At 39.9% G+C, this 13887-nt stretch overlaps 1 protein-coding gene across 3 annotated transcripts in view; it reads right to left on the bottom strand.

Moving 5' to 3' along the window:
• Positions 1–13887, bottom strand: part of LOC133559428 (centrosomal protein of 170 kDa-like) — a 101344-nt gene that overhangs the window by 30717 nt on the left and 56740 nt on the right. For all 3 annotated transcript variants that reach the window (XM_061911169.1, XM_061911171.1, XM_061911170.1), the window contains exons 8-10: positions 9168–9323; positions 4176–4481; positions 2198–2542 (exon numbers count right to left, since the gene is read on the bottom strand). In XM_061911169.1, coding sequence (XP_061767153.1) covers positions 2198–2542; positions 4176–4481; positions 9168–9323 — 807 coding nt within the window. The remainder of the gene's footprint in view (positions 1–2197; positions 2543–4175; positions 4482–9167; positions 9324–13887) is intronic.

The following is a 13887-nucleotide window of genomic DNA, read 5'->3' as shown; positions in this document are numbered from 1 at the left end:
ATATATATATATAGATATATATAAATAAATATGTATAGAGATACATACATGCATACATATTGGACACACATTTGAACATGCCGACAAAGGTTCTATTTTTTTTGGGTCAAATCAGATCTTTTTGTATGATCGTCCGGAAAAAAAAAAAAAGCAAAAATGTGATGTCTAATGTGAATGCAATCTGACTCGCATGCAGACATGACGTCAGTAGTGCAGAAGTTTTTACAGAAGTAAACATGGCTTCAATTATAGTAGGTGTCAGTCGTAGCGCATCTGTGGCAATTTTAATGACTTTGCACAATCAAAGTCAACATTTTCTAAACTGGATTATTTGCTTTGACATCTGCTCCAAAGAGCTTCCAGCTCAGCAGTCAAAGGCAGGAATGGTGGAACACTGATGTGAGCTTCTAAAATATTATTTTCGCCTGTTTTCTGCATGGTATTTTGTAACTATCCATTTTGGCAAATCGCTTTTTAAAGACGGATGGGCTGGATCGATCGTTCATACTGCAAATGCATCGTACATATAGTACATCTAATTTATAGCCACAGACGGAAGAAGACTGGGTGGTATTTGAAAAATTCGGAATTGTACTGTTCACATGGACATGAAAAATCTGATGCAGGTCACATATGAGCAGTGTGAAAAAGCCCAAAGTTTCTACAGGGCTGCTGCAATAGAACGCACATGAGAGCGGTCGTTTTAATCTGTGTAGCGGTGAACGTGAAGGTTGTGTCAAGAAAAAAAATGTTTATTTCAACTATTTTCCCTGTCAATTTGTCACTCACTCATGTTCACTTCATCATCCTTGTGCTTTAGTCACCACTACACTATTATCTAACTAGTATTGCACGTATTAGTTAATTATTTTAGTTAATATTTGTTTACCTTGTACAAAAAGAACACAGTCTACCAAGTCCAACTTTATTGGCCAGCATGTTTATTCAAATTCTGAAACAATACACACTGAGGATATATAGTGTGTTTTGTCTCATTACTTGATTATTCGAACAAACTAATCAATAAACTTCTCGATTACTAAAATAATTGATAGATGGAAGCCCTACCTTTTGCATTCCTCATTAATACAATCGTGCAACCTGCTGAAGCAGGTATTGCTTATGTTGACAACCTGTTTATGTCGACAACACATTGAGTCCTTGCACACAATGTTCTCCCAAAAAAAACCCCATTACGACATACATTACGTATTTCTCCCAATTGCATGAGCAAAGGCATCAGCGTGTGCCATTACATCCCCGGGCATTGTTTATGTCGACAAGTGTTGCCGTGTTGTCAACTTACTCATTAGCACTAGGCAGCGTTAAACGACAACAGCAACAAAACTACTTTTTGCAGCATTCAAAGGTGGCCCACAGTGACTTTTTGTTCAATGCAGGGTAAGCTTCAAAATAAAAGCAGGGCGGTATTAACCTAGATTTTTGCACAGCGACTAACAAAATGCACCAATATTTTTTATTTTGTAGATAGATTAAAGAAAGATTTGCACATGTATGAAAACAAAATTAGTGCATCGCTTTGTTAGCTACTATTAAATGTATACAAATTTAGGATGGTCAAATTGTAAATATTTTGAACCAGATTAATCACATTTTGTAATTTGGATTATTTGCATAAATAATATTTGCTCAAGAAAAGACCCCAATATTGGTACACAAATGCAATTCAATTGTCAGAATGTCATCCCGAGAGGTAAACCTTTTACTAGAATGCACTTCATTTACACAAAACCTGGCAACGGTTCTGTCTAAAGTCCAGTCAGGATGTATTTTAGAGTGAAATTTGCCAGCGAGCATACCAGTCGGAGTCTCCACTCATTTGTGTACTCACATACATTGACCTGATCACTGACTGTATAAAAGTGAAGGTAAAAGAGCTTGTACAGTCAAAAAATACATTGCATAATTAATTTAAGTGTGTACAAGATTGATGTGATGTTTTTTTTGTCATTAATCACATGAGTTAACTGGTTAATGACAGCCCCTAATGAAAGTAGAAGAACCACAATATAAATTCTGCTGTTGTGTCTGGCCATTGTCACAAATAAATGTGCAAGCGATGGCAAGTTTTGGTTATGCCGACAACCGCTCATGTCGACGTCAGGGGGGCATTTACATAAACAGGTTCCTTTATATTGAGCAGCTAAAGCTTGTCATGTAATTGATTGAAATATACCTGAGTCTGAGCCCGCCGTCGCCGAGGTGGAAATGCTGAACACTTTGGGCTGAGAGGGAGGTTGCGGACACAGCCCTTCGCCGCCTGGCCCTGCCAGCAGCGGCGCAGTCTGGGAAAACGAATACGACCGACGCTTGCGAGGGTTTTCCTCGTCGTAGAACTCGATCATGAAGGCCTTGCGGCCTCCGCCTGCTCGCGACCCGGGCACCGATACCGCCTCCTCGCCTCCTCCCCCGTGGCTGTGCGCCGCCCTTAGGCGCTCCTCGAGGGCGTGGCGGCGGTTGGCGAAGCGCAGGCCCAGGCCGTTCTCAGAGTCGCTTTGGGTGCCGTCTTCGTGTTTGCTGCCTGGGAGGAAGAAAACGTCTCAACGTCAATGAAGACAAATATTTCTATATCGCTAGCATGAGGGATGGTGGACAAGGTGCCAGCCGGGCCCAGCGCATGGTCACTGGCTCTGAGCGAGAAACAGAGGCAGGGGACAATGTGGAGGAGGCGTGGGGGAGGAAGGGAGGGCTTTGGGCAAATAAGGAGGGGGCTGGTGGAAGGAGAATAGTAACTGGAAGGTTGGGGGATGCAGGAAAAGAGGGTATGTCCAGGATTAAGTCAAATAGAAGAAAACGGCTGCTTGGTTTAAGTAGACTTTGCCAGTTTCAATATATATGGTATAAAAATAAGTCAATTTAGCATCTTAAAAGCTGTAATATCAGATAAACTAATGGCGAGCGGATTTATTGTTTTTGTCCACTTGCCCAGACAAAGAACCTGTTAGCAGAGAACAGAGGTGTCACTTATGAGACCGGCGCTCTCCACGGCTTGACACGCCATGAGTCACACTGGCTGACACACACTGAAAAACACACCGACGCACACGCACACACACACACAAGCACAGAAACACGCACACACGGGGAACAACCCCCACAATAAAGCAAACACTATCTCAGACATTATTGCTTTTTTTCAATAATCTGATATTAGATAGAGGACATATTTAATTGGTCAATCCATCAATCTATTTCCTACAGCATTTATCCTATGCAGGGTCATGTGTGAGGTGTGTGTCAGGTACACCCTGGGCAAATCGCCTGTCAATATCAGGACGGACACAAGGGAGCCTTTACATTCACACTAAAATACAGGAAGCCCACATATATGATATATATTCTGCATATAAATTATTACTTTTCTACAGTTGAATGCATGCCCACGCCACATAAAACACTGCCTCCTTTGGATCCAGATGTATTTATTTGCCCTTACACATGTCCTGTGCTACTTGCTACTCTGGCATACAAATAAATAATCAGTAGGACATTAATTCAAATATAATTAAAAGCTTTTTCACAACGCTGCAGAAATGATTGACAGGTGCCATATATCAGCTCAATTAATGACTTACCCGCTGCATCCGTCACACTCACAGGTTACCATAGTCCTGATTCTCTTCTCCCCGGCTACCATTCACATTGTCTGCATTTCTAACCGCGTAGGCGTCCAGTCGACCGGTCTCTCTCTACTTTCCCTTGGTCCAATCAGCTTTGGCGTTTTTGTAGGAGTCAGCATTGCGGGGAGGTCCTTTTACCGCCCTACTACTCTTTTTTTTCTTCTTTTTTTCCTAACACCTTGTAAATCCACGGTCTGCTTATTTCTGCTTTAATCCCTGAGCTGTCACCCGCAACCTTTTGATACTCAACTGCCACCATTTCAGACGGAACTGTGCCCTTTTCAGTCGTAGAAGCGGTTAGCAACATAATCACTGATTAGATGAGACACTGTCACCCACTTGACATGCACGTGTAGTACGCCCCGCCATGTTGAATGCGCTTTCTACACGAACCAATTTCATCAACCACTGCCTGTCAGAGAACCCCTCCCCCCATCAATAGGCCTCCATTTAATTAGCAACAAACACTCAACTATAACTCAGCCTGGCACCATAGTAGTCATCAAAAGTGTAGCATAGTGTTTCAGTCATTACCTTTCAACCTTTTGAGATGCACCGGCACGTCACTCTTGTTGCTCTTGCTGTCCTCCTCCGTCGACTCGCCGCGGATCAACGTAGGGTCGTTCTGCGCCAGCCAGTCGGCCACCTTGCTCTCCGACGCCATCATGGCCGCCTGGAGTGTGGTCAGGTCCCGGCCGCCCGACCCTCCACTTCCCGCTCCGCTCCTCTTGGCGCGTGACCTGTGCTGGCCTGGCATGAACCTTGACAAGTGATCTTTGATGGTGACCTTCCCCGGGGAAGTGTTGTCGAACTCTATCGTGAAGGAGGCGTGGCCTTGAGCTGTGGGGGGCAACACATTGCAGGTTTATTGGTGTGGCACCAAAAATGTATACCGTAAGGAAAAAAGTATTGGGAAAAATTTTAACTAGACCACTGAATCTTAAAGAGGGATTGCACTTTTTGGGAAATTTTGTAATACAAGAACACATGCTTTTGTTTGTTTATGCCATGGGTGTCAAACTCAGGCCCGCGGGCCAAATGTGGCCCGCCGTGTAATTTCACTTGGCCCTTGAGGCAATATCAAATTAACATTAGAGCTGGCCTGCCGCTGTAACACCCCCTTCACGGCATTCACCGCTAATACTCTTACTTGCCAACCCTCCCGATTTTCTCGGGAGACTCCCGAAGTTCAGTGACCCTCCCGAATTTCATCCGGGACAACAATATTTGGGGTGGGCTTTAAAGGCACTGCCTTTGGCGTTCTCTACAACCTGTCTCCACATCCGCTTTTCCTCCATACAAACAGCGTGCCGGCCCAGTTACATAATATATGCGGCTTATACACACACACACACAAGTGAATGCAAGGCATACTTGGTCAACAGCCATACAGGTCACACTGAGGGTGGCTGTATAAACAACTTTTAACACTGTTACAAATATGCGCCACACTGTGAACCCGCACCAAACAAGAATGACACATTTCGGGAGAACATCCGCACTGCAACACAACATAAAAACAACCAAACAAATACCCAGAACGCCTTGCAGCACTAACTCTTCCGGGACGCTACAATATACACCCCCAGCTATCACCAAACCTCGTTCACCTCAACCCCACCGCCGAAAAGAGGCATTCAATTTTTGTTTAAATTTTATTTGATATGTTTTAATTATTATTTTTATTTGAAACTCGATTTTGCATGTCACTATAAACTTATATAAGCCTTGATTGCTCAATATTCAATGCAAAACTTGTTTGGGTCCCTATAAAAAGGTTAATTTGTTCAACCTCAGCCCGCGGCTTTTATCGGTTTTAAATTTTGGCCCACTCTGTATTTGAGTTTGACACCCCTGGTTTATGCATTCTAACTAAATAACCGTAAATAAGTCAGTTAACAATGGATCCAATTTTATTTAATTATCATTATTGTGTTAATATGCCTTCCGCCCGATTGTAGCTGAGATAGGCGCCAGCGCCCCCCGCGACCCCAAAAGGGAATAAGCGGTAGAAAATGGATGGATGGTGTTAATATGTTCATTGTTTTAGCAATATGGTTGTGAAAGGTAAGGATTTTTGTGATTTCTGATCATTTGTGATGAGATGGCGACTTGTCCAGGGTGTACACCGCCTTCCGCCCGAATGCAGCTGAGATAGGCTCCAGCACCCCCCACGACTCCAAAAGGGACAAGCGGTAGAAAAAGGGTGGATGATCGTTTGTGAGGGCATCAAAGGGAATTCTGCCTGTGTGCACGTGTTTGCAGAGCAGCGCATGTTTGATATACAGTACTGTATAGCACTTTATATTGTGTTCATGTTTGATATACAGTACTGTATATCACTTAAGATTGTATTCATGTTTGAAATACAGTACTGTACAGCACTTTATATTGTGTTCATGTTTGATATACAGTACTGTATATCACTTAAGATTGTATTCATCTTTGAGATACAGTACTGTATAGCACTTTATATTGTGTTCATGTTTGATATACAGTACTGTATATCACTTAAGATTGTATTCATCTTTGAGATACAGTACTGTATAGCACTTAAGATTGTATTCATATTTGATATACAGTACTGTATTGCAATTTATATTGTGTTCATGTTTGATATGCAGTACTATATAGCACTTTATATTGTGTTCATATTCGTTATATAGTACTGTATAGCACTTTAAATTGTGTTCCTGTTTGATATACAGTACTGTATAGCACTTTTTTTGTGTTCATGTTTGATATAGAGTACTGCATAGCACTTTAAATTGTGTTCATGTTTGATATACAGTACTGTATAGCAGTGGTCAACATAAACTATTAAATCAACATAAAAAACACAATATACACTTAAAATTAGTGCACCAACCACAAAAACCTCCCTTTTTCATGACAAATAAAGTATAGCACTTTATATTGTGTTCATGTTCGATATACAATACTGTATAGCACTTTAAATTGTGTTCAGAGTGTACAAATCTTCACTAATATATGGACTTTTGACAAGGCTGCAACCCATTATTTATGTTGACATTGTTATGTAATATGTATTGTATGTACAATGTACATACAATACATATATATCATATTATATACAATGTATACCTTGTTATGTAATAATATTTGTTATATACATATATTGTGTAAATATTACATATATATGTTATATTTTATATCACTATATTTTGTCTATTTATACCTGCATTGTCCTTTCCATCCTTAGACTTTCCATCATCGTAACTGAGCTACTGTGTGGAACAATGTACCTTGTGGATGATTAAAGTTTGTCTAAGTTTAAGTTCTTATGGAAAAATGTGTTCCACAATACAAACTTTTTTATTTTAAGGAGCTATATGTAATAATGTGGCCAGAAATGGTACTTCAATCACGGTCAAAATTCTGTAGTCCCTTCTCTCTCTCCCTGACTGAGGTTGCCAGATATGCAGCTGAATCCAGCTCTATCGACTGGGATACTCTAAGGAACTTCAACTTCAACCGCCTCTTCTAGGGGCTGAGGTGCTGGGGCCATAATAGCTGAATAGACAAGCGTTTTGTCAAAAAAAATCTCTAACCAACACATTTTACACATAAATTAGACTATTTTCAGGGAGCAGTACGTCGTGCCTGCGTACAATATCACAACAAATGACAATCATATGGTTATTGTCAGTAGTATAAGAAAACAAAGACTAAAACGAACTACAAACAACGCTAGCAATGGTGAAAATAGTTAGAGCATGCATAGCAGCCTAATGTGCGCCCAAAACTAAAGAGGAAACATTTTACCAAGTTAAGCCTATAGGCTACACCAGTGGTTCTCAAATGGGAGTACGCGTACCCCTGGGGGTACTTGAAGGTATGCCAAGGGGTACGTGAGATTTTTTAAAAATGTTCTAAAAATAGCAACAATTCAAAAATCCTTTATAAATATATTTATCGAAAAATCGCAACAATTCAAAAATCCTTTATAAATATATTCATTGAATAATACTTCAACAAAATATGAATGTAAGTTCATAAACTGTGAAAAGAAATGCAACAACGCAATATTCAGTGTTGACAGGTAGATTTTTTTGTGGACATGTTCCATAAATAATGATGTTAAAGACTTCTTTTTTTTGTGAAGAAATGTTCAGAATTAAGTTCATGAATCCAGATGGATCTCTATTACAATCCCCAAAGAGGGCACTTTAAGTTGATGATTACTTCTATGTGTAAAAATATTTATTTTCTAATTGAATCACTTGTTTATTTTTCAACAAGTTTTTTGTTATTTTTATATATTTTTTTCCAAATAGTTCATGAAAGACCACTACAAATTAGCAATATTTTGCACTTTTATACAATTTAATAAATCAGAAACTGATGACATAGTGCTGTATTTTACTTCTTTACCTCTTTTTTTCAACCAAAAAAGCTTTGCTCTGATTAGGGGGTACTTGAATTAAAAAAAAATTCACAGGAACACTGAAACAAGGTTGAGAACCACTGGGCTACACGAATGAGGAATTCTTTAATCATGTGATTTGGCTGTCTCCATACGTTTTATATTGCCATGCTAAAGTTGGAACCCATTTCCTCAGCGTATCAGCATATTGAGAACGAAATAGGCACTGAAACTACCCATATCCACATAGGTTTTATTTGTTGAAAATATATTTTGCCCTGTCAGTTCGAATACACATCGACATACAGGCCAACAGGCATATATTTCCCCTGTTAGCCTATATGTCGATGTGTCATTGACCGGGCTAGCATGCTAGGCATTACACTAGGAGCGAAGCACCATCACACTAAGCATTCGTTGCGCGAACATCTTAGCTTTGTTAGACAAGATCATAAACAATATTGGACAATACAGTTTACATACGATATGTCCATTTCCATTTATTACAAGTAATAAGAAAACCTAAATGCCTTTCTTACCTATCAAAGAGGATATTAGCAAGTTTGGCGTCAGATGAAAAAATCGTCTACGCTTTCAATCGTCTCAATATTTTAAAGGCAACCCCGATACAAATCTTTGTTTTGTTCCAGGTTTTGTCTTGAATAAGTTGAGGATCGTAATGACGCCTTTTAGATTTACTAAGGTCTGACATGTTTAGTAACTTTACCAGTGGCAGTAGCTCGATGAAGAGGGCAGTACGTAACTGACAACCTTGACTAACTGACTTTCTAATTGGTCAAACGGTAGAAGGCGGGACATCAAAATTAAAACAATAATATTTTTGGGGCTGTAAATCTAATTTTGAAATGAGCATATCCTGTTATCAGTTAGAAAGGTATTCAAAAAGAACATACATTATTAATGCCTTTTGACATATCAGGGCCATATAATGATGACTTGACATAAATTATTACATATGGCTCTTTTAACAATTTAAAAAGCCCACAGGTCGCATTCTGGTCACCCCTGCTGTAGACATAATAACCAGGTGTCCCAATAATTTTGCCCATAATTGTGCGTTTACATTTTTGACTATGCAACCATGCAGAACAAAACAGGTGTGTATTATTCTTTTTTACCTGTGCTGCCTTGAGAAGCGGAGCCCTCTGTGTCCTTAGTTGGAATCTCATGGATGCCATTAGTGGCCACATGATTCTCCTTGGTAGGCATCTCCATGTAGCTTAGATTGTGGCCGTCCTCTTTCGTTGGCTCTCCCCGGCGGGCCTCTTTACCCTCTGCCATAAAAGGAAAAAAAGAAAGAAAAGAGGAAGCTGTGAGCGAGGTTTGAATCGTAACAGTGGCAAGCGTCTTCCACTATCGCCCCAATCAAGCTAATCATGCAACGCTTTAGGTCTAATTTGAGCAGACAAGTCATGTGAGTCCAAAAAGAGACAACATGCTGCGGGTGGCCATCTTTTGCTTCACATCAGCCTTGTCAGTTTGTTCGCAGGAACACACAAAGCTTGTGTGGGACCTAAATATGATAAATTATGCTCTCGGAAAAATTACAGGGGGCCATCTGCTGCGTGCTGCGGAGCAGTTGTGGCAACATACGGCCGACAAGGGCTTTAGGAAGCAAATAAACTGGAATTTAAGAATATAAATAGTGAAGTGTCAAGGAGTCTAAGTGCATGCTTTGAGAGTAAGTACATCTTGGTCAAAAAGGAAAAAAAGAGGAACTTTAAAGGTTTGCAATTACGCAAGAGTGAAATGAAAGTTAAATTACCAATGATTGTCACACACACACTAGGTGTGGTGAAATTTGTCCTCTGCATTTGACCCATCCCCTTGATCACCCTCTGGGAAGTGAGGGGAGCAGTGAGCAGCAGCGGTGCCACGCCCAGGAACAACGTTGTGTGACTCGTGTCCTTAGAGGTTGTTTCTCAGCGCCTTACACATTTATCATTTCACTCACTTGTTCACTCGAACAGTTGCTTTTTATAAAACATTATTTTCAACATGAAGTACAAAAAACCAAACTCTTTCCTTAAAGACATAACACCACCCTGAGAATATATTTTTTAATGTAGGCTTAGCTATAAATGATAAAAAATAAATCCTGCAACTCCACTACAGATGTGGAAGCTGTACACTTGTTAATTATATTGTTTATGTCCAGCGAATAGTCTAACCTGGGACGATGTTGTTGTTAAAATGGGAAGGTAATGTTTAGAGGTGGGAAAAAAATTATAATTTCTCAGCTGCATCGCTATTATATAGACATAGATATATATGAGTAAATAGACAACACCTGTCTTTGAACTGTAAGTGTTTGACGACTGGACCAAAGAGTCTGAACATTCTGTGGTTTTAAAAGGCAAAAAAATAAATCAAAGATGCCTCCTCGCCAAGTAGGTATGTCTATTTTTTTGTTCCTCACTAAGTAGGCAAGTACAGTTCTCATATAACCATAAACTGTATACAGTCGTGGTCAAAAGTTTATATACACTTTTAAAGGACATAATGTCATGGCTGTTTTGAGTTTCCAATCATTTCTACAACTCTTATTTTTTTGTGATAGTGTGATTGGAGCACATACTTGTCACAAAAAACATTCATGAAGTTTGGTCCTTTTATGAATTTATTATGGGTCTACTAAAAATGTGACTAAATCTGCTGGGTCAAAAGTATACATACAGCAACATACATTATCAATTTTGGTGATATAGAAAAGTTACAATCAAATTAGCTTAATGGCATGGCCTCTTAATTTTATGAGAATGATTATGATTGACAACACCTGTTGACTTCTCTGAGCCCATTTAATTAGGGCTCATGTGATGCAGTCATTAGACTTGGTTACAAACGTGACAATGGGAAAGTCAAAGGAACTCAGCACAGATCTGAAAACAACAGTAATTGACTTGAACAAGTCAGGAAAGTCACTTGGAGCCATTTCAAAGCACCTTTAGGTCCCAAGAGCGACTGTGCAGACAATTATTCATAAGTATAAAGTGCATGGCACAGTTTTGTCACTGCCACGATAAGGAAGAAAACGCAAGCTATCACCTGCTGCTTAGAGAAAATTGGTCAGGATGATCAAGAGTCAACCGAGAACCACCAAAAAGCAGGTCTGAAATGAATTGGAACCTGTTGGACAACAGGTGTCAGTGTCCACAGTCAAGCGCCTTTTGCATTGCCATTGACTAAGAGGCTACCATGCAAGAAGGAAACCCTTGCTCCAGAAACGAGACCTTAAGGCTCGTCTAAAGTTTGCTGCTGATCACATGGACAAAGATAAGACCTTCTGGAGGAAAGTTATGTTGTCAGATTAAACAAAAATTGAGCTGTTTGGCCACAGTACCCAGCAATATGTTTGGAGGAGAAAAGGTTAGGCCTTTAATCCCAGGAACACCAAACACACCGTCAAGCATGGTGGTGGAAATATTATGCTCTGGGCCTGTTTAGCTGCCAATGGAAATGGTGCTTTATAGGGAGTAAATGGGTCAATGAAAATGGAGGTTTATCTCCAAATTCTTCGGGACAACCTAAAATCATCAGCCCGGAGGTTAGGTCTTGGGCGCAGTTGGGTGTTCCAACAAGACAAATACCCCAATCACACGTCAAAAGTGTTAAAGGAATGGCTAAATCAGGCTAAAATTGAGGTTTTAGAATGGCCTTCCCAAAATCCTGACTTAACCCCATTGAAAACATGTAGACAATGCTGAAGAAACAAGTCCATGTCAGAACAGCTAAATTTTAGTTTCATCAGACATCACATGAACAAAGATATGACCTTCTGGAGGAAACGTTTATGTGGTCAGATGAAACAAAAATGTAGCTGTTTGGCCACAATGCCCAGCAATATGTTTGGCGGAGAAATGGTGAGGCCTTTAATCCCAGGAAAAATTTTCCTACCGTTAAGCATGGTGGTGGTAAAATTATGCTCTGGGCCTGTTTTACTGCCAATGGAACTGGTGCTTTAAATGGGACAATGAAAAAGGAGGATTACGTCCAAATTCTTCAGGACAACCTAAAATCATCAGCCCGGAGGTTGGGTCTTGGGCGCAGTTGGGTGTTCCAACAGGACAATGACTCCAAACACATGTCAAGAGTGGTAAAGTAATGGCTAAATCAGGCTACAATTAAGGTTTTAGAATGGCCTTCCCAAAGTCCTGACTTAAACGTGTGGACAATGCTTAAGAAAGAAGTCCATGTCAGAAAACCAACAAATTTAGCTGAACTGTACCAATTTTGTCAAGTGGAGTGGTCAAAAGTTCAACCAGAAGCTTGCCAGAAGCTTGTGGACGGCTACCAAAAGTGCCTTATTGCAGTGAAACTTGCCAAGGGACATGTTACCAAATATTAACATTGCTGTATGTATACTTTTGACCCAGCAGATTTGGTCACATTTTCAGTAGGCTCATAATAAATTCATAAAAGAACCAAACTTCATGAATGTTTTTTGTGACCAACAAGTATGTGTTCCAATCACTCTAACACAAAAATAAGAGTTTTAGAAAGTATTGGAAAGACAAGACAGCCATGACATTATGTTCTTTAAAAGTGTATGTAAACTTTTGATTGCGACTGTATATAAAAAACAAAACTAGTGGAAGATGGCAGAGGGATTCTCTTCTTTAGATTTGTCTTTTAGCGATGTAGACGACGTCCGGGAAATCCACAATGCTTATACTTGGCCACATTTGGACAAATGTATGCATCTGGATAAAACATTAATTTGAGTTGTCTACCACGTAAGTCCAAATCAAAACTGTTCTTGAGTTGCATATTACGCACAAAAAATGCTGCCAAAAATGTATGCCAAAGTGAGGAAGATTACAGCCGCCTAATTAAGTCAAGTCACGTACTTAGCACTGACAAGAACCGTACTTGCATGACAGTCCATTACATCGTCGACTGGGAATCAAAAGAGCCCGCCTGAAAATGTATTTTGATAGTTTAGTTTAATATATTTTGTATTATTTGCACAGCAATGTTATCTATTTTATGTAGAAATATTATTTTAAAAATGGTATTTATGTTATGTAATTCTGTGCTACTTAAACGGTTTATTTTCTGTGCTGTTAATACCCATCTCGACTAACTGGGTTAATAAAAGTGCCACAGACTGTTTACAGTACAGTTGTCATTCACTTCAATTTCGGTGAATACCGCTGAAAACTGAATAGATTTATATTCATATACGAGATATACTTTTTTTGTCCACATCGGCCAACCCTAATATAGCACCTTAATAGATCAGATATTCACATGGCTTATCTGGCTTAAGGTCAGAATAACCTAAATCAGCAAGATCTATTCATCAAATGACATAATTTACATAAGTACTAAGCCTTTAACTTGAATCTATCAGTGGGATTGTAAACAAGCAAAAACTAGGCTTTAAAGTAGAGATGCCCGATTTGCGGTCTCATCCGCGGATAAACCGTGGGTCAGGCGGGGTGACATGACGAAAAAATAGATTATAAATAGATTCGGGCGGGTGGCGGTTGAACCATCCGGAAATTTTTGATATGCATGGTTCTGTGATCGGTATCCTTTGCCATTCAGAGTGCCATTTAAGACCCGTGTCATAAAGCGAAGAAGACAATAAGAGACGCTATTTTTCTCCTGAATGACTGCCGGTAGTCACCCAGATGATAAGTATTAGGGCGTGCTATGAAGCCATTGGCTTTGTCGCCTACTACAACATGTAGGATCTGCTTGTCAGTCCAGCATTATGTTGTGTGTGGCTTCCGCAGCAACACGCACACGACTGCAAGGCATACTGGGTGACACAGAGTACACTAATGGTTGTGATATGAACAATTTTAACACTCTTAGTAATATGCGCCA

The sequence above is a fragment of the Nerophis ophidion genome, linkage group LG09, assembly GCF_033978795.1.
Source record: "Nerophis ophidion isolate RoL-2023_Sa linkage group LG09, RoL_Noph_v1.0, whole genome shotgun sequence".
Classification (NCBI taxonomy): Eukaryota; Metazoa; Chordata; class Actinopteri; order Syngnathiformes; family Syngnathidae; genus Nerophis; species Nerophis ophidion.
Note: the sequence above shows the minus strand (reverse complement) of the source record. Positions and strands in the feature narration are given on the sequence as shown.